Source organism: Haemaphysalis longicornis, unplaced genomic scaffold, assembly GCF_048455015.1.
Source record: "Haemaphysalis longicornis isolate Haplotype H1 unplaced genomic scaffold, Haemaphysalis longicornis Haplotype H1 scaffold_1, whole genome shotgun sequence".
Taxonomy (NCBI): Eukaryota; Metazoa; Arthropoda; class Arachnida; order Ixodida; family Ixodidae; genus Haemaphysalis; species Haemaphysalis longicornis.
The window spans coordinates 434,692,712-434,719,947 of NW_027526203.1; the positions used below are offsets into that span (position 1 = coordinate 434,692,712).

A 27,236-nucleotide genomic window follows, 5' to 3' on the forward strand; every position below is an offset into this window, starting at 1 on the left:
TCCTGGCGGAGGCGCTTCGGCCCTTCGGCTGCTCCGGCGTCGCCTACTCGTTGTGTTAGGACTGAAGCCGCTGTGGCCCATCTACAACATGGCAGGCCGGCTGCCAGCGATTGTTATTGATAATGGCACAGGGTAAGCTCGCAACTAAGTTTACTTCTTCTGATCGCAACGTCGGAAGTCCAGTGCACGTGCACTGGTGTTTGTTTTCATTATAACTATTCAGAACACGAGCCCTGCGGGACCGAAGTGAGCAGTGGGTGACTGACTGATGTGATTACATAGCCGAGTTAAGCGTTTTGCGTTTACTTGTATCGGACACCCCAAGGGGAGAGCGGTTTTTACTAAGCTATTACGTTTGTACAAATTGTCGGGTGTTGCGACTTTTACGATATCAAACTCATTCTAGGCCTGCGCGGGCAAGCTGGGTGTGTCAGAGTAACTCGTACGTGAGTAACGTCCTCTTGGGCCCTTTTGGATGACTCTCTCTATGCAAATTTTAGTCGGCTGCCTCTTCACGCATGAAGTGTGGGCTGATTTAAGAACGGGGACACTGCTGATGGCTGTGGTATTGTTGCAAAGAACTAGCGATGCGAAACCCACCTTCACAGGAAGTGCTGTTATCTCTTCTGACAAGGTGTGTCGTGACCGTACCGGCGATCACATTGGGCACGGGGATATTCGCTCTCTTTTAAAGTAGAAAAATTTGCATTGGGGATGTAGTCGTCACGGTTTGCTTTAGTCTGGTATTGATTCATGGAACTACAGTTGCAAAACGCTCTGCACTTGCTTCCTGCATGCGCAATTGTGCTTAGTGCGTGCGTCATCATAGGTGCACAGTGTAAATAAATAGGATGCACTAGTCACGGCATGGATGTTTTATTTTTTATTTATTTTTTTTCAGTTACACAAAGCTTGGCTTTGCCGGAAATAAAGAACCTCAGTTCATCATACCTTCTGGTAAGAGTGCGAAAGTTTTAAAAAGTAACCGCTCTCGATTGCCGACACAACAATGCTACGAGTGATTTCGGTCGCCTCAATTTCTTTATCCTTTTCACAGCCATAGCAATACGGGAAAGTGCCAAAATTGGAGATCAGGCGACACGGAGGTTAACGAAGGGTATTGATGACCTGGATTTCTTTATTGGAGACGAGGCCCTGGACGCTGCAGGTTATGCAGTCAAGGTAAGATTGCTCCGTACAAGGGCCTGCTGCAGAGTAGCAACGTTAGCCCACCATATCTGTTGAAAGTTGCGCTGGAATTAGCGTGCATTTTAATGGGCGAGGTTTTCTGTCAAAGGTCCTTGCAAGGAAATCTTTTCTCAGATTTTCTTGCAAAACAGATTGAAGCATCATGCTGTGCATTCCTGTAGGAGCACTCGTCTGGTTTTTTGAGAAAGATCAGGCGAGCTCTGGCTGCCTTATGTGGCAGAGACAGATGGTGGTAGCTCCAAGAAAATCATGCATTACTCGCCAATAAGCCACTGGTGACGGTTGAGCTTGAAGGAATAGGGGTACCAAATTTATGTTTTTTGCATTTTGGTTCTTGTGAGTTGCTGGTAGCCCATAAACACACAAATGAAGACTTGGCAACGTGCTACCGATGCTGAATTACAGCACCACTCAAGTCCGTTTCAATTCTGGCTGTTGAGAGCCCTGCAGCAACTACAGGGGGAGGGAGGCACTATGAGCCATTGTTTGTCACTTTTTTCTGCCCTATCAAGTCGCCAGTTTTGATAGTGGCTTCAAAAGTCCCCAAGGCGAACTTTCCCAGCTTCTGCCTGCACGTACAACGCAGGCCGAAATTTTCCCAGGGGTGAGAGGTGCAAAAAGGGAACAGAGGAGGCCCCAAGCCCCACCAAAAAATTTAATTTGGGTTATTGCTTTTGCCGTGCACCAGCTTGCCAGTTTCATTTCCGAATAGCATGCTTGTCACTTGAGTGAGGAGGGGCAGACTGCTTTGAGTTTGACCAACTTGATGCCTCTACGTAACACTCCTCCCTCTATGTGGCCACCGGCCCATTTAATGTCGCAGCGCTTCGGAGCTGCTGTTTCCTGGCCCCTCAAAACTGCGGCATGAAAATCGATTTCAAGGGCTACTGAAGTGCTTTTTAAAAAATGTTATTAAAGTTGGAATTTTGCAGTATTTTACGTTCTGATTCAAACGCCACCAATGTTATTGCAAAGTTCTAATAATTGAGCGACACTATAAGGAAATCAAATGGCCGGTGGTACCACCCACCATCAGAGCTCCTGGGCTGAGCACCTGTGATGTCATCGGCACATACTTATGGCATTGGCCACTTCCTTTGAAGAAAAACAGGATTGTGAGTTGAAAAGTAGTATAGAAGGTTGTTGAGCTTTCATTAGGTTGCATCACTTGGATGCCGCAGTGCACTTGATGTGAAAATTGCGGCTTTGCCACATTCTCAAAATATGTCATTTTTGCTTTATGACGAAAAATTTGAAAGTTCATCGATTTTTTGGCACCAAAGCTGTCTGTGGTTTGGATCCATTAAATCATCTCTGGCAACAGGCTGAGTGTTGACCAACAATTTTCAGCGTATACAAAAAAATTATAGAAAATAAAAACAAGGACCTAGTGCCTCCATACCTTAATATAAGGTGGATGATATTGCCTCTGGAAAAATGCCTTCCCAGCAGTGCATTTGTGTTTAGAGCTGAAACTGACTTTAGGGAGATTGGGGTAAGCTTGGGCTTTGTAACCTGGTTTTCCCTCATTGTGTGTTGCACAGCAAAGCAGACCCGCCGTGGGGGCTCAGTGGCTAAGGCGTTGTGCTGCTGAGCCTGAGGACGCGGGTTCAATTCCCGGCCACGGCGGCCGCTTTGTTGATGGAGGCGAAAAGCAAAAACGCCCGTGTGTATGAGATTTCGGCGCACTTTAAGATCCCCTGGTGCTCAAAAAATAATCCGGAGCCCTCCGCTATGGCGTGCCTGATCGCCTGCGTTGTGTCGGCGCGTTAAACCCCACAATCAATCAGCACAGCAAAGCATGGCCATCTACAGAAGGAGTATGGTTACAGCCCCAATTTATACTTCTTTCAACCGCCGCTGCCTCTTTCCAAGTTGTGTATACTCCTTGCCCCGCATGGTGTCTCTCCCCCGGACTCTGTGCAATGCCATGCACGCTTCTGCAGTCACCTGTGCGGCACTAGGGACGTCATTGTCTCTATTTACAAATCGTGTGTGTCGTTAGTCTGGGATGTAGAGATCGCGCCACTGTCCGTATGATTCAACCTAGTAACTCCCCAATATAGCTTAACCCCAGCATAGGAAATCCCCACCCGAGTGTCAGCTTCACTAGTCTTCCCTCTTCGCAGGGTGAAAGGGCTGACTTTCTTTTTTTTTTTTTAATTTTTTTAGCCTGCTTTGCTGGGTTAATGTCTACAGTTTCAACAGAACATTCTTTTATATAGCAGAAAAAGACATGGTGGCCATGATTGCAAGAAGGCAGCTCAGTATCTTCATTAAGTGATGTTATTAATTTTCGGAAATTGAACTTTGGTGTCAGTACTCCTTTAGGAAAAACTGCATTCAACTGCTGGTAAACATCTGTTCAGTACATATTCCTAATGTTGTACATTTATCCAGAGTCTGTTGGTCGATCTTATTGACCCGAATTCATGCTGGCATGCATACTCATGTTATAAAAGCCCATGGCCCTAGGCCCTGAGCATTGCGACTGCTACGCTGCCTGTTGCTGCCTGTATGTGGCATTTATGGGAAGGCGCAGTATGGTCGATAGGCGCAAATGCGATGTTTTGGCTTTCTCTTTTTATTTTGTGCGTCCGCTGCCTACAGAGGTCATTATTGTTACAACTGTAAGCAAACATTACGTTTATGATGCATAAAAAAACAGTTGTGGTTCGGCTGGGTGGCCTACAAAAGCTCACCAGATGCACATTACTGTGCTTTTTTGGCCATCCTCTAGAGCTTCAGCAACGGCAACAGTAGACCCACCACCAGCCAGTCTGATGCGAGCACACTATATTGTCACCTCATTTAGATGTGATGCTTAGGTGTGGGGACCAGTGCTATGGCTGGTTGGGTTGTCCTTGCAATGCGTATATTTACTCCATTTGTAACTCTTTTAGAACATTAGCATTGCAGAAAGTCACATTGTAGGAATGAGATGACCTATTAGCCGATAGCTGTCTGTGCATTTTCTGTGAATGTGAGCCATGCTAGAAGATAAACATAATGCAAGGCTCTGCGTTTAGAAATATGTACAGGATCAGTAAAATTTGTGTGCCCGGAATGTGTCAGAGTATTTCTTACCCCTTTAAAATGGTACTATATCAAAATATTTGTGAGTGGAAGCTGGTGACTGTGAATTGTGCTGGTAAAACTGGAAAGATGCAAGAGGTTAACTGTTCGAAGTGCCAAGTAACCGGTTTGTTACACCCTTTGTCAGTATCCAATTCGCCATGGAATTGTGGAAGACTGGGACTTGATGGAGCGTTTTTGGGAGCAGTCCATCTTCAAGTACTTGCGGGCTGAGCCTGAGGACCACTACTTCCTTTTAGTAAGTGCAAGCTTGTTTTCTACTGCACATTTGATTGGTTTTTGGTGACCTATGTTGGGCACATTTAAGGGGATGTTAAAAATGAAAACCAAGGCCAAGTTGAGGATGCATTTGTGTTGTGATCATCTTGGCACATAAAAAGATTGAATGAAGAATGGGGTTTTAAACTGTGATATTTCAGACAGAACCTCCATTGAACACTCCAGAGAACCGGGAATACACAGCAGAAATAATGTTTGAGTCCTTCAATGTTCCTGGACTCTACATTGCTGTTCAGGTGAGATTTCTTCAATTCCACTTCCTTTGAAAGTTTAGGATTTACATCTGTGTTGCGGGAGCTGGAGAAAAATGACAGTTGTTCAGATTACTAGATTACTAGAATTAGATTACTAGATTACCATATTACTAGAAGATTATGTTGCTCCAGGTATTTTATTTTAGCATGTGAAAGTTAAAAATTAAGATTTAGTTCCTAAAGTAACCTTCGCCCTGATGTGTATTTTAACACAGTAGGAGCAGCTTTTAGGGAACTTGTCGGTGTTTATGCAGTGAGCGATAAAATAGGGCATTGATGGTGAAATCAGTGTAATATGAAACTTGGCTCTTTCGACAAGGACTACTTTTGTTTTGTTATGGCACAGCTGAGCATCAAGTATTTTAAACCAATGCACACTGTGCGAGGCATGCTCAACAGCTAACTGAGCCCTGTGAGGCCTCTTTCATCATTTTGAACTGATCAGAACTGCTCCAAAGCAGCTCCGTATTTTATTTGGCCCTAGAATTCTTATTGCAAGCACAGTTTTGGACTGTCCAGAAACTGCTGAAAACTCCTGTGGAGAGGCAAATAAAAGAGGCCAGGGGTGAGGCAGCCTGTGAGCACTAGCATTATGAAAGGTTGTACTTCTGTTTAGCAAGAAGTTGGGCCACGCTTGGAGGCATCTCAGTGTTCAGTAAGTGCTCACCATTGTGCAGGGTTCTCCCCAGGAATTTTTGTCGACATTTTGAGAACGAAAGAAGAGGGGGGAGGGAAGCGGGGGGGAAAGGCAAGAAGTTTAGCAATGTTAAATTTTTATAACAAATATTGAACAACTCTGGTCAACTACCGAGCATTGTGGGGCTGCCACGTGGTGAAAAGTGGAAGCTCTTAAATAAAACAAGAAAGTGATAAGCGCAAGCATTGACTCCAAGATTTACATGCAGCTGGCAATTGAGACATCAAGGCCGCCTGTTCAGACTCCTTTTCATGTAACCAGATGGCGGAAGCTGCTGTGGCGTTGCTTTTGCACAGTGGCCGTTTTTAGTTCCTTGGATGCACATTTTGAACCGGTCAGCCGGAGCAGTGGGTGGCCTACCGAAGGCAGTGGGCAGCATTTACACTGCCACCTACTGGGGGAAGAGACCCGCCGCGGTGGCTCAGTGGCTAAGGCGTTGCGCTGCTGAGCACGAGGTCGCGGGTTAGATTCCCGGCCGCCGCGGCCGCTTTTCTGGTGGAGGCGAAAAGCAAAAACGCCCGTGTGTACGAGATTTCGGCGCACGATAAAGATCCCCAGGTGGTCAAAATTAATCCGGAGCCCTCCACTACGGCGCGCCTCATCGCCTGCGTTGCGTCGGCGCGTTAAACCCCACAATCAATCAATCAACCTACTGGGGGAAGAACCCTGACCTTGTGTGTGCGTTAACAAGCAGTTTTTGTCTTGGGGTCCTACTGGTGAGTACATGCGCAAAGCCTTAGGGCTGTATGAGGTTAAACAATGTAGGGCTAAGCACACTTCCTTGCGGGACTCCACGAGAAACTTGCTTTCACCCGCAAAAAAATGTCGCAGTATAAGATTTCTTTAAATGGACAACATATTCCTTACGTCAAAAGTCACCGTTTTCTGGGAGTTATCGTGGACCGGGATTTATCATGGACTCCTCAAGTTTCATACCTGAAAAAAAGGCTAACTGCAGTGGTCCAGCTATTCAAGTTTCTGGCCGGAAAGACGTGGGGTGTCTCCGTGCACTCAATGTTACGCCTGTACGATGCCCTGTTTCTCGGTGTTTTGCGTTACATCCTGCCTGTATTAACCAACACATGTAAAACCAACCTACAGGCAATTCAGGCCATACAGGCCCAGGGTCTTCGTACATGTCTCGGTCTCCCGCGTTGCGCCTCAACTGTGGTCACAATTTGCGTCGCAAGGGATCACCCGATCACAACCCACATGACAGTGGAGACACTGAGGGCACGCGGTCCATTGCCCGGGAAATCACTCTCGCTAAGTGGAATACACCCGAGTTCTCTAACGCTCGTCTTTACTCGCTCGACCCAGATTTGCAGCGCCACCTACCTAATAACGTGCCACGCTCGGACGTAACCTTACTTTGTCGCCTGTGGCTAGGTGTTGCCTTCACCGGTGCTTACTCCTACACCATTGGAATGGCCAACAGCCCTGCTTGTGATGCGTGCGCCACCGACGAGACGATTGAACACCTTCTGTGCCATTGTGACCACTTCATAACGCCGAGGCAACAGCTCTCCACCACACTTCGCCGAATCGACGACCTCCCCTTTACGGCGCAGACAATTTTGTGCCATAGGCGCTGTCCGACACAGGCCGAAAAGGCTATAAAAACCCTACTGCTCTTTTTGAAGGACACGGGCCTGTCTGAACGATTGTAGGGACATACTATAGTGCAGTGCCCTTAGTTCGCCCATTTTATCAGTGGACCGTATTAGTTTTGTGCATTTTCTGGTTGTGTGCGTTGTTTGTACCGCCTTTATAGTTGCCTGGTCACGCCTTGTGTTTTTTCTACTTTTCTTTCTCTCATTTTCTCCTTTAATATGTACCGCTGTCCTTTCTTTCCCTTTCATTTCCCGTATCCCCTCCCCCCTGAGTAGGGTAGCCAACCGGAGAGTATTCTGGTTAACCTCCCTGCCTTTCCTGTACTATTCCTTCCTTCCTTGGGGCTGTATAAGGGATTGTGGTACAGCGCTGATGCAGAGGTGGACATGTGACGTGACGCCAAAGATGTCACTGTTAGGGATACACTCGTAGAACGGGCATGAGTCAGATTTTAGTGATTTTCCTGGGCACATTCGCGTGCAAAGGCTATGTGTGCGCATAGGTAACCATTTACGGAGTACAGAATTCAGATTCGAATCATTCCTATAACTTGCAGGTGTCGTGGAACCCTTGACGCAGACACTGTAAATATCTCTTGCCAAGTAACTTACCATTATTCCAGCCAGGAACTTAATTTCTGTATTCCCTCCCCCCACTTCCCCTCCCCCTTTCATTTGCACGAACCTACAGGCGGTCCTGGCTCTGGCTGCTTCCTGGACATCTCGTCAGATGGGGGAGCGCACCCTGACTGGTCTTGTGATCGATTCTGGAGATGGTGTCACCCACTGTATCCCTGTGGTGAGCTGTTCACTGTCTTGGTGTTGTCTAATGAACAGAAGTTGCAGTCAGTAAAGAGGGCCTTTGAAATACAGTCCTACATTGCTAACGCATTTTTGTAATGAGATGCTTTACCAAAGTACTTTTTTTGTATCATTATTGCATCGTCCTTAAGAGCCCATTTAGGTCCTCTGCAGGGCGAAGGCCTCCCCGCATAACTCCACCTGCCTCTGGCCTGCGCTGCCTGAGTCCATTGCTTGCCTTCGACTTTTCTCATTTCATCTTCCATCGAGTTAATGTCAAATGATATTAAAGGGACAGGCAACCGATTTTTGTCGAGTATATATTCTCTATCCCAAATGAAAGGGCATCACTTAAAGCACCTTGACGAGAAACGGTTTTGCTGATAACGCCCTAGAACTTTTTAAATCAAAATTTTTATATCTACGAGCCAGCCGCATGTGTCCCTCCCAAAAATAATGCTGGCAACCATGACATACAGTAGCTCGGCAACATACTTTTGTCTCTATGCGAAATGAAAAACGATATTTAAAAACTTGTCCCCAGCTAAAAAAGCTTGAATCGCAGGCTTTCCTGTTCTTTTATGTGTGTTTTTAATGCAATGGTCTATTTTGCACGAACGCGCCATCTGTTGGGGAAGACGATAGGTAGAATCTGGCTTCACGTTGTGGAGGTGGGAAGTTCGTTTCTCCCCGGGCGCGACGTTTTTTTTTTTTTTTTTTTTTTTTTAAAGCTGCCGTTGGCGTATTCGGAAATTGAAATAAAATATTTTGGCAGAACAATTGCCCCTGACTCAGGCCGAATCGTCAAAGCTCCGTCACTGGGTCTGTTTACTGAACGCTGCCATTGATTCTGGGCATGGAGGCTCAGTTAGCCACACTGAGAGCACCCCAGCGACGGCGGGCGGCGTGTCTTTAAAATTTTCAAAATAATGTTTCGAAATACATATACAATTTAACCTTGTACAAATACTTGTGTTAAAAGGTTTGCAATACTTAGATAAACGTTTCAGCAGTTACAGTAGCTACTAGGTTTGCAGGTCACGTGATGGGGACACACATTTAGTGTCAAGTTTCGACACTACGAACCGCAACCCTTCCGATTTCAGGAAGTTTGCTGCCAAATTAAAATTATTTCCACCAATTTGTTTAGAAATTGCTTGTGGTTACCGGGCTATATAAAACGCTGGCTTTCATATGAGCTACAGAACATATACGCGACAAAAATCGGTTGTCTTTCCCTTTAAAGCCAAGGTCTCGAAGATTGCCATGGAAATATTCTCCAAAGGACTCATTCATGGGGGTTTGAAAATATGAAGGGGAAATTCATTGAATTTTGTAGAAATGCATTAACTTCGCATTCCTCTGCTCATGAACTTGGGGACCAACTTGAAGCCCACACTTAGCTGTAGCTTCAGGAGACCGCAAGTCGGTGTTTGCTGTAGCTTCAGGAGACCGCAAGTCGGTGTTTTTTTGCACGCTGTTTACAAGCCACATCCACACAACATGCAAATAACGCTGTGCATTGTTCCACAGTCTCGGTGGCCAACTTTGCATGCTTAGCTGCGACACCGGCTGACTGTCACTCCTTCTGTTTTTGAGCAGTCTTCTTTGCATTCTGCTACCGTAAGGGACATTCCGTCGTCTTATTCTGCCTACTCCTCCCTGCACTCTTTTTACACACCGTTTTACTCTCCGCATAAATGTGCGTATAAGAGGCGACAGGAGCCACGGGAACAGTTGAGACGGTGTGCAACAGTGAATTGGCAGAGACGGGATCAACTCCGCTTTGGCTTGACGCCTCCTTGGCAATGTCAGCAGTAGAGTGAAGGCAGTGCCTCTACGGTCACGTGCTCTTTCATTCTCTGCTTTGCCGCTCTGGAACGGATCAGTGGTGAAAATTTTTGCTGGCATGTCTATCTATTGCTCCTGCAATAATAAAGAAAAAGGTGCTCTTGGTAGGGCTGGGGAAAAACACTTCAAGCAAGTCTAAACATACCAGATTAGGTATCGTAGCCATAAAGCAATCCAATTTTTATATCGGGTGCTTATCATGGTTTTGCCCGTGCTCGGCTGAGCACCAACATGCTTTGTAATTGTGTCAACAATTATTTTTGACATTGTTTGTCAATGCATATTGACTACACTTTGTGCCACAACTGTGCACTTTTTGTCGAAAAATCAGTAAATTAGGCCCGTGCACCCTCTTAACTTTTATCTGCCCTGCATGTAAGCTTTGTAAAGGAAGTTTTCGTAGCCAGATTTGAGAAGGTTTGTATGATCAAAATATCAGAATTTGAACTACAGGTGACAAAATTTGAAAAGGATATTTTTGTTGCTTGTATCAAGCTAGCTAAAAGAATACGAGTCTGTGACTTTCAATTAACGATTGGAATCAAACAAACCTAATCATGAATTTTTAAAAGCCTATTGCGAAAGTTGTAAAATAAATCTCACCCGCCCTCGCAGACTTTCATGGGGCACCTTTATACCAGGTTGCACAGTACTACTAGGTTATGCATGTACCGGGTGCGCGAGGTATTTGAGAACAGAATGTTGGCGTCAGGCACAACAGAATATCTCCAGCAAAATCAGACATATTTTCATCAAACTTTGCGAAGTGCTTCTGTTATGGTTTATTTGCATAGCTACTCGATGAATCCACCATCGGCAGCAATAAGTGATTCGATTCTGCTTCGCGAATGGCTGCATGCACGATCTAGTGCTCATTAGAGATGTTAGCCATTGAGCTAGAAATGGCGGCCCTCAGCCAGTATTTTATATTATGTGGTCCTTTGTTGGCCTCTCTCGCAACGATGCCCCAAGCATAGTAGTACAGAGGATTCAAATCTGGAGAGCTAGGAGGCCACAAGTTGGGAGTGACGGGGTCGCAGACGTTGTAAGCCGGGCACTATTGGGTGACGCAGGCGGTGTGGGTAGAAGCCGAATCTTGCTGGAAGACATATGATCTTTCTTTTGAAACTCTCTATCCATAGCTTTACAACGGTAGCAAGCACATTCACGTAACCGGCAGCATTAACGCGGAGTCCTGCAAAAAAGTGTGCCAGCATGCCGTCACCCTTATTGCGGACAATGGATAACACCAACGCCTGAGAAATTAAGGGGTTCTGACGATGTCTGACTGCTGATTGTGCTTTTCCTTATCACTACACATGCCACGTAACCGCCACAACACACCACCTCCGTCCGCATTTTGTAAACAAAAGGCTTCGCTCCTTTCAGAAAGGTCGCAATTTCCAAGTCGGTGTGGTGCGCGACCAGGGTGATGAGGGCTGCATGGCATTTTATTTCCTGCTTAAACTTGTACTCTTCCATTTCTGAACAAGCTGCACAGTATGAAGCATAAGGGGTCGACGAATAAGAAGCCGTATGTCTAAATATATATGATGAGCCTGCTGGTGTCTATGGCAATAAGGAATAGCGTCCTCAAATACCTTGTGCACCCGGTAGTATATTTAATTGGAGCCCATTTTACTGTTACTGTTATGTGTGTATTTTTCTCAAGTGTGTACAATTGGGCTCTCCTTGGGTTTTTATTGTTTTCTAGGGTTTGTTGTAAGACAAAAAAAGATCAGCCCAGCAGGCTCTGAGGCCTAAGTTCAACACCTACGGGCATGAGATCTCAGTAGTTATAACGAAATGTTAGCGAGGCCTACATCAGATAAAGACAGTGTGATAAGTTGTGGCCCAGCATGTGTTAGCATGCTCTATTACGTGTCAGCTGCTCTACTTCAATGTAGGCAATGTGTAAAAACGCGTGCACGCTGAAGTGCACTTGTTTTTGTTTCGAGTTTTATTTTGACACAGGTGTTTATAAGTACCGTGGTGGCCCTTGTTTCAGGCGGAGGGCTACGTGATTGGCAGTTGCATCAAGCACATTCCCATTGCTGGTCGCAATGTCACCTACTTCATTCAGAACCTGTTGCGCGAACGGGAAGTTGGCATTCCGCCGGAGCAGTCTTTGGAAACTGCGAAGGCCGTCAAGGTAAGGCTGCACATTGTGCTGCGAGCTGTACTTATGGGCTGACCTCTTGTTCTGCTCCCAGGAGAAGCTGTGCTATATCTGCCCAGACATTGCCAAGGAGTTCTCCAGATACGACCAAGAGCCGAGCAAGTGGATCAAGAAATACGAAGGGGTCAACGCCATCACTAAGCAGCCATTCAGTGTTGATGTTGGCTACGAACGCTTCCTGGGACCCGAAATCTTCTTCCATCCTGAGGTAACTGTTTCTTCTGTGCAGCATTGCTGTGTTTGCCGAGTCCCTTGTCTGGTCTTTCGGCGTGGTTTTTGCACTGCATCAATGAAAAGGGTTCCTGAATTGCTGATCTAGTAATCTACTAGCATTTGACAAAAAAAAGAGTGGCACAAGCAGTTCACCGTTACTGTCAACTGTGGTGTATTTTGTTAATTTAAGCTTGGGTGATAGTGGTGACTCGACGCAGAGACTACTGCGGCGAAGTGGCTTACTTAGAGGCTAGTATTTTGGCAGTTATTTGCAATATTTTTTTTTGTTGTTGTTGCTAATGGTCATTTTCGGTCACACAGTGTGCAATGTTCAGTGGTGACCCAACATAAAAGGCAAAACCTTAATTCCTATCCCATCCAGCTAAATTTGAGTTACCCAGTTTTTAACTAGGACCATCATATTTACTTCTTTAATTAGTTAAGTATGACCTGCAGTGGCATGTTCTAAGGGGAATGAGAGGAGAGATTTCCTTGTACATCAAGTAGACTGAGCAGGACTGCATGGACTCCTGGAAGCTTCTGGCCAAGCTATCCAAGAGGCCATGTAGCACTTACACTTGTGCTGGTGAGCACGAGGACGCGAGTTCGATTCCCGGCCGTGGTGGCCACTTTTCTTATGAATGAATTTATGTACAATGAACTTATGTACCTGGTCTACCGTCGCGCCCCTCCGGTACCGATACTCCACACTGCCGTTGTCTCCAAGCTTTTGGACCAGCTCTTTGGCAAAACGGCCCACATTGCCATCTCTAGAGACCGTAAGCGGAGGCCTCACCCGCGGTACTTGGCAGCCTTGGGATGGGGGAACTGCCCGCTCTCCATGCCCTGACTCCCTTCTCGAGTCCTTGGCTTTCTCATATGTCGGGGGTTTCGAACGTGTGTTCGAAACCCCCGATCCTTCCATCCTGGTGAAGAAATTCCTTGTACCTCCTGGGTTTTCTCCATGTCTCCTGTCCCGTCCTTTCCCTCTCCATCTGTGAGCGTCGCCTGTTTCGCCCGTTCAGTCGGCTCCTGCGGAGGGCCCATGTGGCTCTCCTCCCCACGGCTTAGCATCGGGTGGGCCATGCCACTGCTCGTCTCCTCTCGGCTTGGCTTCCCACACCAACTTGGCTTCCCACACCAAGTTCGATCTCCTGCTGCTTCTGTGACTCCTCCTCCTCATTGCTCACCCGTGCCGCAAGCTTGTTCTCCAACAACTCCACCCTGCAGACCAGCTGAGCTACTAGGGTCTGCTCAGAGCCCACCCGCTGCACCTGCTCCTCCACTTCGGATATCCTTTCCTGCAGCTGGTCCAGCTTTTCTTGAAGCGCTTTCCTGGACTGCTCCATCATTCGGCACATTCCACACGGGAAGCCTTCCGGCGCATCGCTGCGGACGGCCACCCAGCCACACTTATCGCACCTTACCATCGTCAGACTGTCCACACCTTCCATAGCTGCTGAGGGTCGGCTTGATTGAAGGACTGGATGAGCACCAACGGAGAGTGGAGGTAGACTCACTGCGATGCCGTCCTGTTCCGAAGAAAGGCCACTCCAAAGTCTGCTGTCGACATGCGGCTGCTGGCACTCCCTTGTGGCAAGTGTCGCGCTGCGTGCCGGCATTGGCATACTAGACAGCTAGGCCTATACTCGCTGAAACGCCCACAAACACCCCAGTGCCAGCCACCGGGCCACCGCACGGCCCCACAGACACCTGTTGGTAGCGCTGGTGCTGCTGCCCTTCCACACCTGGCTTGTCACCTCATGCACACCTCTGAACCCCCCTTACTCGCTTCTTCGCGGAGACACACATGCGCACATGGGTGCTGTCAGAATGCCGTTGTCATCATTGACCACATTGACGTCCGTCAATGTTGTATACATACGAAAAATCATTTGCATTATGGTCAACCACACCGACACAGGTTATCTTAACTGCACATTGATTAGCCATGGGTTGAGCACATTGTAAATTTGCATGGTGATACATCGTTCCAGTGTAGTTTTTTCTCTAGTATGTTTTGTAAGAAGCTGTATGCTTTGTGAGCTTGCTGAAAGCTTCCATCGGTAGCCATTTTTCTCTGTAGTGGCACAGTGTTTTTTGTGCTTTTTTAGTGTGTTGAAAAATCAGTGTTGTAGAGAAACAAAATATACTGTGTCAAAACTGTAATTCTCACACTGTGTACTAGATCAGATATGTCTAAAAGTGCCACAGGAGTTTTTATATGAGCCTTTGAAGCTAACAATAGTGAGCTATCAGGGCTGAGTGGGTGCAAAAGGCAAAGAGGTAATAGGCCCCTGTGGCACTTGCTTTATACCTATTTGTGTGCTTGTTGGTTACAGAAGATCAATGAAGCGCTGTCCACGTAAGTATCTTCTGGCTGTGAGCTAGAGATGTTCGAGGGTTTCTGCCATGTAGTCATCATGTGCAGTTCAGCCATTCTTGCTTGTAGATTTGCACCCATTAAAAGAAAATCATGTTGCACATTAGACAAACTCTGTATGGCTGTAAGCAAATAAATGAAGTCAAACGTGCTTGCACAGGAAACTGGTTTGTATTTGTATGCTGCCGAGGTGACGGCAAATATAACTCAGGTAGGAAATTAGAGGCATAGAAATTTTGCCAAGATAACTCGAGCTAATGTTCTTTAAAGGAGTACTGACACCAAATTCAGGATCCCCAATAATGATATTCTAATTGGATTCAGCAGTTTGTGAAGATGGCTTCCAGCAATATTTGCAGTCAGCCGCATCAGGAAATGCATTGAGAAATCAATTTTAATTGGCCCAGCCATGACCTACCTCAAATGTTCAGTGCCAGCGAAATCGCTATCGGCGTGATGAAAGATATTCTGTGTTCTGGGGACCGGGTGGTTCTAGGTGACGGGTAGCTCTTTGCAGAACTGGAAACATTCTCCTGCGCTGCTGCAGTTGGCGGTTGCGTTTTGCCAAGTTGGGTTTTTCAACGGCATCCTCAACTTTAGGCAAAGTGGCAAAAAATTAACGTTATGTTTTCAAAAACCAATCGAAGGCCAACATCATGTACAGAAACGATCTCAAATGTGTCCCAGCTAAAAATTAAACAGAGTAAATAATGTCTAATCACATAAATTTGCAAATTATTTTCATGTTTTCTGCAACCCAGTTGCTGCCGCAAGCTCAGTCGGGCCAATGCAGACCGCTTGAGACCACCTCAGATGATGTGGTAAATGCGTGTGACGTGGGTTCTGGATTTACGTCATAACTTGCAGTTTTGGTGCCAGAACAGTGTGAAGTAAGAGGTACCTTTCGGCATAGCTCAGTACTGCCATCTTTGCTGCTGCCGGCTGAAACTGGTTGAAAGAAATGCATTGTAACTATTTCCATGCTGACTGGTCAGCGGTTCTTGCTCGATTTTTATTATAAGTGGGTGAAGAGGTATTGTTTACAGCATTAGAACCAAAAGGCAAAAATTTGGGGTCGCCACTCCTTTAACGCGCACATCAGTGCAAAGGCTACTGCCATCCGAATTTCAAGCAGTGTTAGAGCAGGCTTCTGGCCCTTGGCACTCTAGCCTCCTGATGCCATTTTCCATTTTACTATTCCTCCATTCCCCTTTCTTGCTTTATGCGCTGCAGTTTCTTTGCTTTCTTGTAGACTTGGGCTGCTAAGTGAAAATTCCCGTGTGTTTGAGGTTTCGGCTCACGCTAAAGAAGCCCAGGTGATGAAAATTAATCCGGAGCCCTCCACTACGGCGCACCTCGTCACCTATGTAGTGTCGGCGTGTTAAACCTCATAAGCAATAATTAAGACTTGTGCTGCTATTCATACATGTGTACATTTACCTCTCAGTCACCAAAAAACACTTGCACAAAATGCTGTTCCTTCTTGCCTGCATAATACTATAGATTTTCACAATCTTGGACTCAGTACATTGTTTTCACCGAGTCTATTCATAGATAACACGTGGCTCATATCAGGCAGTGTCGCTTCAAATGCAGCGACTGAAGTGCTTGATAACGAGTACAAAGAATAGTGGGACAAAAACAAAGCAGATATGCAAGATGTACAGCCAGCCAATTTTTTAGCAGCATCACACGAGTGGTAACCATTTGCGTGGTCAGTGCCTCGTCCTGGGGCGTCGCAATGAAATTAATGAGAATATGCATGTGTGCACAAAACTGATGCCAGCATGACCACTTTCTGCATCCATGCTTTCAGCGTAGTGCTTAATGGAGCTTATCTACTGAGGCTTATCTACATCAGCTCATTTGGTTCTGCCCCAAGTTCGCTAACCATAATTTCTCTCCTCCCCACCAACAATCCTATAGTACCCTTTTCAGAAAAGCATTCTCCTAAATGCACTGTTCGAACTTTCAAGTAGCCTAGCATGAGCGGTTTAGAACAGTAGGCCTGGGACCCCCACAGAACTCCGCCTCCTTCCAAAAGACCCACGATAGGATGAAGACTCTCCCCATTCAATCTTACTCTTATCCTTTAACCTCCTTACTTCCCCCAGCAGGCCTAAGCCTGCCTTGCCCCCAATAAAGACTCTCTCTCTCTCTCTCTCTCTCTCTCTCTCTCTCTCTCTCTCTCTCTCTCTCTCTCTCTCTCTCTCTCTCTCTCTCTCTCTCTCTCTCTCTCTCTCCCCCCCCCCCCCCCCCCCCTTGAAATACGCAAGGCCATTGCATGCGTACGCACGTCCATCATATTCAGCATCCGAATCGCAGAGAACCCGTTCGCATGTCAAAGATATTTTAGTACATCGTGAGAGTATTTAGAAAGAGGCAGTATAAAACACATCCTGTTTAACTGCAAAATCTTCATTAAGGCAACCATTGTTTCATGCCTAAAAAATGGCAATAAATTAGGGACTGTCCAGTCTTTCGAATAAAGCAAAGTGATATGTTTCTTTTGTGGTCCCTTTAATCTCTTTATGATGCTGTTGCACAGGGTGATAAGGCAGGTTGATAAGCTGACAACCGCTGGCACGATATACTGCTGAAAGACTCTGCTGCATGGTGCAAAGCTTGGGGCACTGCTTTCTGCTCTCAAAAGCATAGCTTTCATAGCTGCTGCTTTCAGTTCTGAAGGAAAGAAAAAAAGTTTTGACACAACTTTTTGTGACATTTCTTGGTGAATGTTCAAAGGTCCCGATTTCCATAGCGTTTCATTGCCTAATGGTTAAGCCATTCTGCCATTAAACTATTGCCCTTTTTTCCTTCACATTTTGTGCCTAAACCATTCTTAGCTGCAAAAATTTTGTATTCCTGCAGGCATTGCTGCCTGCACTTGTGCGCTACAGTTTGAAATGTTTGTGCATCTTCTTGAACTTCTGAGAACAAAAAGTTTTATAGTTGTTGCACAGCTTCAAGATGTAGTTCTATCTTGTAGAGTATAAAAAAGAAGTGCCATGTTTCTCTTGATGGTCGAGTGCTCTCCCATTGTTCAATTATTAGCAAGAAAAGAAAGAAAAAAGTAAGGAGCTTCCTTTTGATGTGAAGAAAAATTTTTCCCAGTGATTCTTTTTTTACTTTGCTTTTCAATTTTTCATCTCATGCTCAGCTTGCTAGGCAAATTCAGTCTGTTACAAGTGCATTGATGGTACAGTGGCCAACTTTCTGGTCCACTCTCAATAATGCACAAGTACATACATATAAACCTGTGTGCTTATAGTAGCACATGGCGGCTGTTGAAGAGGGCCATGGGACAGCTTCACCTGTGTGCACCAAAAGAAATTGTTTCCCACTGTCACCAAAGCAAAGCAGGCTGTCAAGCCTTTTTAACGTGTTAATTTCTTCCGTCTCTCGTGAGACCCAGTTGTACTCATTTACTTTGCATTTATTTATTTCATTGAAGTTTGTATAAATTTGCTGTTAGGTTCCAGGATAAGCTTCTGATTAGCCTGTAGTAATGATTTTGCGTCCTTGCACAATTACCCTGTTTTCTAGTGCCTTGTGTTGGATGGTGGGTCCTTTACGTCGCTACATTGCAGTAATCATATTTGCAGTTCTCAAATCCGGACTTCACAACGCCGATTTCCGAGATTGTTGACACATGCGTACAAAGTTGTCCCATTGATGTGCGACGTCCTTTGTATAAGGTGAGTGCAAAGTTTTGGGTCTGGTCTGTTAGTACCTGCTTCCCCACTAACAAAAAAAGGGTGGGGTCTCTGATTGTATGAATGAAGTGTCGACATGCATGAACTCACGTGCACACACACGCACACACACACAGATAGTTTATTCCTGAAACATTAACTTGACAGAAGTATTTAAATACCTCAATTTTATTCGGAATAGTGGAGACAACAGGTTTCTCTTGCATGGCAGGGTCGTGAGGAATACGGTTGTGAAGATACCTGATAATAGTAATGTAGCCATCCAATGTAAAATCTTGAGTACATTTGATCCTTTGTATTACAGCTTGCAAAAGATGTGTGCAGGTTAGTGTTACTCCTGTCATGATCGTAACTTACAACACACGTTAATTTGTTTCGGCAGAAAATAGGCACCAATAAATGTTCTGTCTTGTCTGACGTGTGCCCAACAAATGCTATACGGGCTTTAGGGAGACAGTGCCAGGGGATCAAGTGTAGATTTTTGTTTTCCTTGCTGCATTGTGTACAATCCAGCCACAGGGATCGTGTCATTGTGAGTTAACTGAAATGATTATTGTTATTAGTCAACATGTGCACCAGATAAACATGCTTTTGCATGCCACATTATTAGTCCTCATCTGCGCTGCACTAAATCAATGGCCCATGATCTACCGAACACCTTAAAGGAGCCATGAAGAGAAAACACAAGTTTGGCTCATTCAAAAGATTGCCTCGTTAGAATCATATTGACACCACTTTTAACGTAAACTTCGCTCAAATAAGCTACATAATTAGGAAAAAGGGGAATGGTCATGCGACCCACTAGCTCATTTCTCGCAACAGAACCTATAATTTCATACCAGACAGCTCTGCGATTGGCGGAGGGCAGCAAAAGCAAACGCAAATTAGGCAGAGCTTATAAGCTTGCCGAACGAGCTATTTGCGCTTAAATTTAGGGCACATACTTTGTAAAGCCCTAAGAATTGTAGGACAAACAGTGGAAGTTACGAAAGCACACGTAAACATAGAAGTACCGATGCGTATACTGCTGTTGGTACTGCGCGCACTACGCTTGGTTTAGCTGCACAGGACTGCGGGGCTTTGGGGTTGTTTCAGACGACACTGGCTGATTGACACAAATGACAATGTCTTACGTGACCGTATTTGTCGAGCGAGCGCCATGTTTCACGAAACGATTGTCTCCATGAATAAAATGAGCCAGGTACAAATACGTTCACAAACAAACCAAAGGCAGAGAACGGCTTGTCGCGGTGTGGTGGCGCCATCTAGGTTCACTAACGGTAAACAAGGCCCTGTGATGTCATTGCAGACCACAAAAACGCACGGTTTAGCGGGAAAATCAAAATTTTAACATAAATTAATTTCTCAGTGAATAAAGCATCGTTTGCATTCGGACAAGCACTGGGAGCACTATAAAACACAAAATCTTTCGAATAACACAAATTTGTGTGTTGTCTATATGGCTCCTTTAACTTCAATGTAGGTCTTGAACCTGTAAAGCAGCAACGCTCACAAGATGCTATTTAGACATTCGAGCATTGCTTGAATTCAATGTTATAAAAGCCCAATATTAATCCCGTTGACCTATCATTGACATCAGCATTCAGGGGAAGCTGAAACTGTTTTGTTATAGCAAGCTTTTACTGTCACTCCCCACAATGCCCATTTCTCACTTAAGGTGCAAAAGTGAAAGTGTTTGTTTGCTTTCCCACGGACACAGTGCATTAACATTTTGCTTAGCACAAACCCCTTTGTCTTGCATGTATCGGTTAACCAGAATTACTGCAGCAATCCTGAAAAGCTGCAAACAAACGAAGAGACACAGATTTTGAGGTGGCGAACGGGTGTCGGTAGCTGCTACAAGTCACGTCGTATGAAAGTTACTTATTCTTCAGTTCATCCCTGCATTCAGGGATTTTGAAGGGAAGTCTCCACTGAAGCTAGTCACGAACATGAGCGCAGTGAATGTGTTCACCAGGCAACAGCTTTAGATGCACATGAATTAATGGATTGCAGACATATTCTGGAACGGTTTCCGAGGGATGTCAGGATATGCCGTTTTAGCAGCAGTCAGCTGTGCACACAGTAAAGATTACTACAGAATAGATGACATTGTCTCATTGTCTTTTGGAAACAATCGGTGAAACTAATGATGTGCAATAAAGTTTATTATACAACTTTAATTCTGTGTCTGCAAACAGTATGCACCAATCAAGCAGGGTAGAGTACTTCTGCTAAGCTGATGTAGTCAAGGTAAATTAATGTTGTGCAGTCTTTTCGTGCCCAGTTTAATGGAGGTCTGCTGTGTGGCATTTGCACTCTTTAATCTAGCTTGTTTGGCACTTTTCTGCCTCGGTGCCCTGAACCAAACAAAAGTGTGGACTTCACGCAACCTTGTTGCTACTCCGCCCACATAAAATGCATCGTTTGATTCCGTGAAAATTCATGGCTGTGTTCTCAAAATTCCTTTGTCTAAAAGGCAGCACTGTCACTACTTTACCTGGAAACCTTTTGCTGTTCTTGCAGAACATTGTCCTGTCTGGTGGTTCAACGATGTTCAAGGACTTCGGCCGCCGACTACAACGAGACTTGAAACGTGTTGTTGATGCTCGGCTCAAGTTCAGCGAGAAGCTTAGTGGAGGGCGCATCACAGTGCGTTTACTTTACTTTGTTGTTCCTTGCTTTTCTTAATTATGTTTTTCTCTGACCCCTACCTTTATCCTCTTTTTTTTTTTTTTTTTTTTTTTTTTTTTTTTTTTTTTGCTTTTTTGCAGCCAAAGCCCATGGAGGTGCAAGTAATTTCTCATCACATGCAGAGATATGCTGTCTGGTTCGGGGGCAGCATGCTGGCATCTACGGTTAGTTATTATAGTTTTTTGATTGCTTAATTAATGTTGCACAATTTTTAAGCAGCCCAACCTTTTTAATTAAGCACACATTGCTAATGGAGTCGGTGCATGAAGCTTTTTTTGGTTTCAGTAATTGAAATGCTAATATATCGCTCCATTACATTTTTGCCGGTCATAGTGATGCATTGGCTAAAGCGTTGTCCTATTATGCCGTTGTCCTATTTTGTTGTTGCCTGAATAACATATTCTAGGAATTCATTTGCTTGCACGCCACTTTTAGCTGTGCTCGTCATTGAGTTTCTTAGTAACCCGCCGCAGTGGCTCAGTGGCTAAGGCGTTTGGCTGCTGAGCACAAGGATATGGGTTTGATCCCCGGCCGTGGTGGCTGCCTTTCTGATGGAGGTGAAAAGCAGAAACGATCGTGTGTGCGAGAGTTCGGCACATGTTAAAGATCCCCAGGTGGTCAAAATTAATGCGGAGCCCTTCACTACGGCACGCCTCATCGCCAGCGTTGTGTCAGCGTGTTAAACCCTACAATCAATCAATCAAGAGTTCGTTAGTAAGTATACTAGAGAGGAAACTCCGCCTGGGAATCCATGTCGACGGGGGGAAGTTAGGGCCTAATGGGAAGACCACAGCTGCTGGCATGGCATGTCTATTGGATTATTAAAGGAGCCATGAAGAGAAAACACAAGTTTGGTTCATTCAAAAGATTGTCTCGTTAGAATCATACTGACACCACTTTTAACGTAAACTTCGCTCAAATAAGCTACATAATTAGGAAAAACGGGAATGGTCATGCGACCCACCTGCTCATTTCCCGCAACAGAACCTATGATGTCACATGAGCTAAGCTCTGCGATTGGCGGAGGCTGGCAGAAGCAGACGCAAATTAGGTAGAGCTTACAAACTAGACGAACGAGCGATTTGCGCTTAAATTTAGGGCACATTCTTTACAAAGCAATAAGAATGATGGGACAAACAGTGGAAGTTACGAAAGCACATGTAAACATAGAAGTACTGATGCGTTCTGCTGTTCGTACTGCACACAGCATGCTTGGTTTAGCTGCACAGCACTACGGGGCTTGGGGTTGTCTCAGACGACACTGGCCGATTGACGCAAGCAACGGTGTCTTACGTGACCCCATTTGTCGAGCGAGCACTGTTTCAGGGAACGAATATTTTCTCCCAGAACAAAAACAAGCCAGGTTTAAATGCGGGCAAAAACAAACCAAACGCTTGCCACGGTATGGTGGCGCCATCTAGGTTACGGAACGTAAAGAAATGCGGGAACAAACCAACACCGCTGTACAGGGTGGAGACAACCTTTGAACGGTCCCGTGCCGCCGCAATTGGGCCAACGGGCTCAACGCGTTATTCTTTTCGTTTCCCTTGAGACCTAGCAACGCGAAACAGACGATATGATTCAAACTTCTTCAGTAAACTGCGTTGCGGCGATAATTTTAGCGCGGTTTTGACACAATGACTTGCTTCGGCGGCGAGCGAGCAACCGAAAATGGCGGCGCCAGTTTATACGTGTCTCTACCCTGTACGGCGGATGCGTGAATGAAGGTACTCTAGGCTGCAGAGCGGTCGGTTCCTGTGATGTCATTTGGGACCACGAAAACACACGATTGAGCGGGAAAATCAAAATTTTAACCTAAATTGTTTAATTTCTCAGTGAATAAAGCACCATTTGTATCCGGACAAGCGCTGGGGGCACTATAAAACACGAAATCTTTCGAATAAAACCAACTTGCATTTTCTCTTCATGGCTCCTTTAAACGTCTTCGTGGGCTTGCTTTCTTCACTATGCCTACAAGGTAGCCGCTCTGGCCGAAATGGCCGAAACTCGCTTCGCTTGGAAACTCAAAATTCGCTCCATTAGTTCATGCTAAGGCAGCTGTGCTCCATCGTAAGCAAGTGGGAGGCGTGGTGCCAGCGAGCGTTGCCATAGGTATGCCCCATAAAACCTTTTGAAGCTTTTCAAACTATTTATTATTTGAAATGTTTGCAAAATAAGAGCCTTTAATAAGTTTCTCCCAAAATTTTACATTGTTAACTACCAGCTTGGTCAGCAGAATAGCAGCAGTAACCCTTCTGGCAGACTTTCAGGAAAAAGAACATGCTTTACTTTTATTTTTTTAGCTTTAGAACAGAGTGCTTTATTTTATAATTATATAATTGCACACTCTTTGTTGCATTTTCGGGGCATTGTATTTAAATTTACGGCCACTAAAACGTTTCAAGCCAAGCCAATGATGAAACTGAGGCGAGCGCACGGTGTAATGGCAGCCGATGACGACACAGATGGCCTTGAGCCACGTAGTTCTTAGCACCAAATTCCTCTCTAGTGTATACATAGTAAGAAACTCTATGGTGTTCATATGCACTCTGTGGTGTGCAGACGATCAGTACTGTTTACAGTTTTAAAGGACCTAAGAAAACTTATTCAGGCAAGGGAAAATAAACAAACAAATTATAATGTGAAAAGAAGCTATCAAAATAACGATTCAGTTTTTAGGGAAAAAAGGTGTTTAGCAAACAAAGCCAGTAAATAGGGGGGGGAGGAGGAGGGGGGGGGTGCAGTTGACCAGTATGCTGCTTTCGCAAAGCTTTCATTGCAAAAAGGGCTCTGCTGAGAGCCTCGGATGGCGGACAAGCCAAATATCTGGGGACTATCTTTTCATCGTGTGAAGTGCTGAACAGAACTAGAGCAAGTTCAATTTTTTTGTAAAATTGCTTCATTTTGCTTATTTTTATTCGGTAATAAAATGTGCTGTTTGAGGCATGGAGTAAGGTAACTATTTAGTAGTTAATTTTGCACAGCCGTGTTTCAGAGTGAAGCAGGGTTCAGCTCTCATGAATACAAAAGGAAGGACGGGGAGGGGGGGGGGGGGGGAATGTGCACTACATGCGTCTGAGTATGTGCATGCCTTTTTTAAATGTCCCAGTGTGCGTTAGACAAACAATGTAACGCTCTCGTCGATTATAGAATCGTGATTGAGTTACGTTAAACATTCCTTTAGGTTTGTATTTTTTGCAGCCACATTTTGTGATGCACAAAGTTGAAAATTGCAGGGCAGAAGCAGTAGAGCTTACGGACAGCCATCTTACAAGCAGTGATTTTTAAAAATGTATTTATTCTTAATTGTTAAGCGCTACGTACTGAACTTGCCTGCACGTTAGGTTATGGTGTAGAGAAGTGATAATTTAGCCTCAGATAAGGCGTTATGCAATGCCTGAACATTTCTTAGTTATCTGCACGCTGGCATCAAGACGACCCTATTCCGAAATTGAGCCACTAAATAAGCTACGCTTGAGAGCAACGGCATCACAACAGAGGGCAAGGTTGCATATAACAGAGGTCATAACAGAGGGCACGGTTGCAGAGGTCAAGGTTGCACAACAGTTGCATATAGGCAGTGGCCTTGAACTTTTCCTGCAGAGCTGGTGTCAGGTGGTTAGCCAGAGTCAGGTGCTGCGAGCGGCACCGCTGAAAAGTGGTTAGTGCAGTGCAGCACCACCTGAACTCGTTCACATAGTGCAGGTGAATGGGCCTGTTGTGGTGTTTGGGTTATATGTAGAATAGTTGAGACAAATTTGGGTTTCTCGACCTCCGTCAACATCTTGGTGCATAGGTACTTAGCCCTGAATGCTGAGACTGGGAAGCGACGTTTGAATGCCATTGGTCCATCAGATGAGGAGGGAGTGAAGGGAGTCTTGCATATGACGCACTTCTACCTCCTCACACGTTTTGTTGCGTGCACAGTATGTAGACCCATGTTCTAGCAAAGAGGCAGGTAGTCGAGTGGTGGGGAGCTGGCGGGGTTCTCCTGGCTGTTTGCTGACGCACGTTTTTTTTCCAGCCGGAGTTCTACCAGGTGTGCCACACAAAGAAGGCGTACGAAGAATGTGGGCCCAGCATCTGCCGTCACAACCCTGTGTTTGGTGCCATGACATAGGAGCGTTTTCTGCTCACTTTTCGGACATTGCGTGTTGTTGGCGGCCAACTTGTCACGACCCATTGACTGATTTACAGCCCCCCTCCCCCTGCCTTAAGTTCTGTTCTTTCGCTATTATACAATCTCCCTTCTATCTTGGGGACTAAGCGGTAGTTCAGCAGCTGTGCCGAGGCTGCAGGTTGTTAGCGCATTCATTGCCTGCTGTTTTCGATCATTTTAGTTTTTCTTTATTCTAGCTTATTTAATATGCTTCCTTACATTTCTTATAGCTTATTTAAAATGCGTTATGAAATGTTTTCAAGTGTTATATGCAAGACATTGGGTGTAGCTCTGTATCATTGCAATTTTACATGTTACAGCAGCCCCAAATGGTGCATAGAAACCTAAATGATTTGGGCAATTTTTATACCCTTGTTGATTTCTGTGGAAAAGAAAAATATGCATGCTTTTGTTCATGTATTTTCGCTTGCTGCAGGCTGTGGTGAATCAGTCTTTAAACCTTTGTTACCTTGTGATTTACTCTTTTTGTCTGTTTACGCACCAGTTTTCAATCATTGTGTAAAGAAATTGTACTGCACTTTATTTTTTCAAAGTATCGCATTAAACTTGTTAAAGATGGCAGATTGCATGCGTGACCTGTGTTGAAGTGCAGTGGGCTGGGGGTCCTGTTTCGAAGGAACAGCCATCCCTTGGTGGCCATGCATCAATGTATGTACTCTGCGAAATTGCGCTTTCCTTTCCTGTGTGCTTTGAAGCTTTTGCTTGCGGGTGCGTGCGTGCAGTATGGTCATCCGCTTTGTCATCCGGTCACATGCAGGTCTGTGGTTCATGCAGCATTTATAAGCTCCAAGTTTTCGAAGATCACAGTGAATTGTGCCTTCACAGTTGAATGCGAACAAATGGCAAATAAGTACTGTGCACTCTGCGTACTTGTTTTGAATGCTAGTTTTTATTAGAAGTTTGGAAGGCTGTAAGCCATGGTTCTCACCTCCTGTGGAGCAGCAAGGCAGGGGTTTGGGTAAGGCCGATTTATACATTGCCACTGATTTCACCACAAAATTGAATACTTGGTCAGAGGCTACTTGGAATATTCTCTATTAATCGTGGCGAAAATTTTTACAATAATCTAAAAGCTGTTTGTGGAAACTTTTTTTCTATTTGCCATTCCACGCTGCCTGCATAGCAAACTAATTTTATGACAATGAAATGGGAAAATGATGCTGCGCAACTTCTCTTTGGGGTGAGGGGAATTTCTGTCAAAGGCAAAGTGCAACTCCATTCTAGAGCAGAGGTTCCTATGCGGTTTTGACCCTATACAGTCAAATCTCGATATAACGAATCACGCGGGACCACCCAAAATTGTTCATTATTTTGAAATATCGTTGTAATGAAACACTTGTGGTTATAAGCCAGTGCTCATACCTCATACCTAGGAGTGAAGATGACATACCTTGGCAGTATAAGCGTGTGCAGTCAAGCAAACTCAAATGAAAACGTTGCACTCACTTCAAAGCAGCTTTATATGAAGAAATCAGTTATTTTCTTCTGGCGCTGAGCCGTTCGCACTAACTTTGCCTCAAGATCACTCACAACAAAGAAACACTTGCATGCACATGAATAGCGTGAAAAACAACCTAACCACCAACCGGCCACCGACTGACACCCAAAGCAACGAGAGTGAAAGGGTCTTCTGCGGCTAGGCTGGCTAGGTTACTGCTCATTACACAACAGGTTTGTGGTGGCGCTAACAATCGACACTCAACATGGTGGTGATGATAGCTACTCCACTTGGGGGAACACTCACAGAAACGGCGGTTTATGTTCCACGGGAGAGTTGCGGCGCTGTTACTTTACCCAAATTCGTAATACTGATGTTCCTCGACTGCAAAGGAGAAAAATTGTGCGTTATTCTGAAATATGCGCTATACTGAAATTCGTAGTTCTGAAATATTTTTACATTGACAATATAGGCAAGCTGGTGGGGAGTTTGAAAATGTTCGCAAATGTGAGAAATTCGTTAATGTGGGGTTCGTAGAAACGAGATTTGAGTGTAGCACTTGGGAGATGTCCTGCTAATGTCAAACAGAATTTCAAGACATCAAACTTTCTGATGACAAAAGATGTGGTCGTA

At 45.1% G+C, this 27,236-nt stretch overlaps 1 protein-coding gene across 1 annotated transcript; it reads left to right on the top strand.

Annotated features, from left to right (window-relative positions):
- Window positions 1–25,726, top strand: Arp3 (Actin-related protein 3). Its single transcript, XM_077687415.1, has 12 exons — window positions 1–132; window positions 902–957; window positions 1,058–1,182; window positions 4,433–4,543; window positions 4,725–4,820; window positions 7,840–7,947; window positions 11,809–11,952; window positions 12,014–12,187; window positions 18,181–18,273; window positions 20,818–20,943; window positions 21,066–21,149; window positions 25,010–25,726. Exons 1-12 carry the CDS (start codon window positions 89–91, stop codon window positions 25,103–25,105), a joined length of 1,257 nt encoding a protein of 418 aa, XP_077543541.1. The 5' UTR covers window positions 1–88; the 3' UTR covers window positions 25,106–25,726.
- Window positions 25,727–27,236: the final 1,510 nt, after the last annotated feature.

What these genes read in the sequence shown, in the direction of transcription:
- Arp3 (XM_077687415.1), top strand. Translation starts at nt 89, where the DNA reads ATGGCAGGCCGGCTGCCAGCGATTGTTATTGATAATGGCACAGG. An exon ending in CTGCAGGTTATGCAGTCAAG is followed by an intron (nt 1,183 to 4,432) that starts GTAAGATTGCTC and finishes ACCCTTTGTCAG; the next exon opens with TATCCAATTCGCCATGGAAT. An exon ending in TTAGTGGAGGGCGCATCACA is followed by an intron (nt 20,944 to 21,065) that starts GTGCGTTTACTT and finishes GCTTTTTTGCAG; the next exon opens with CCAAAGCCCATGGAGGTGCA.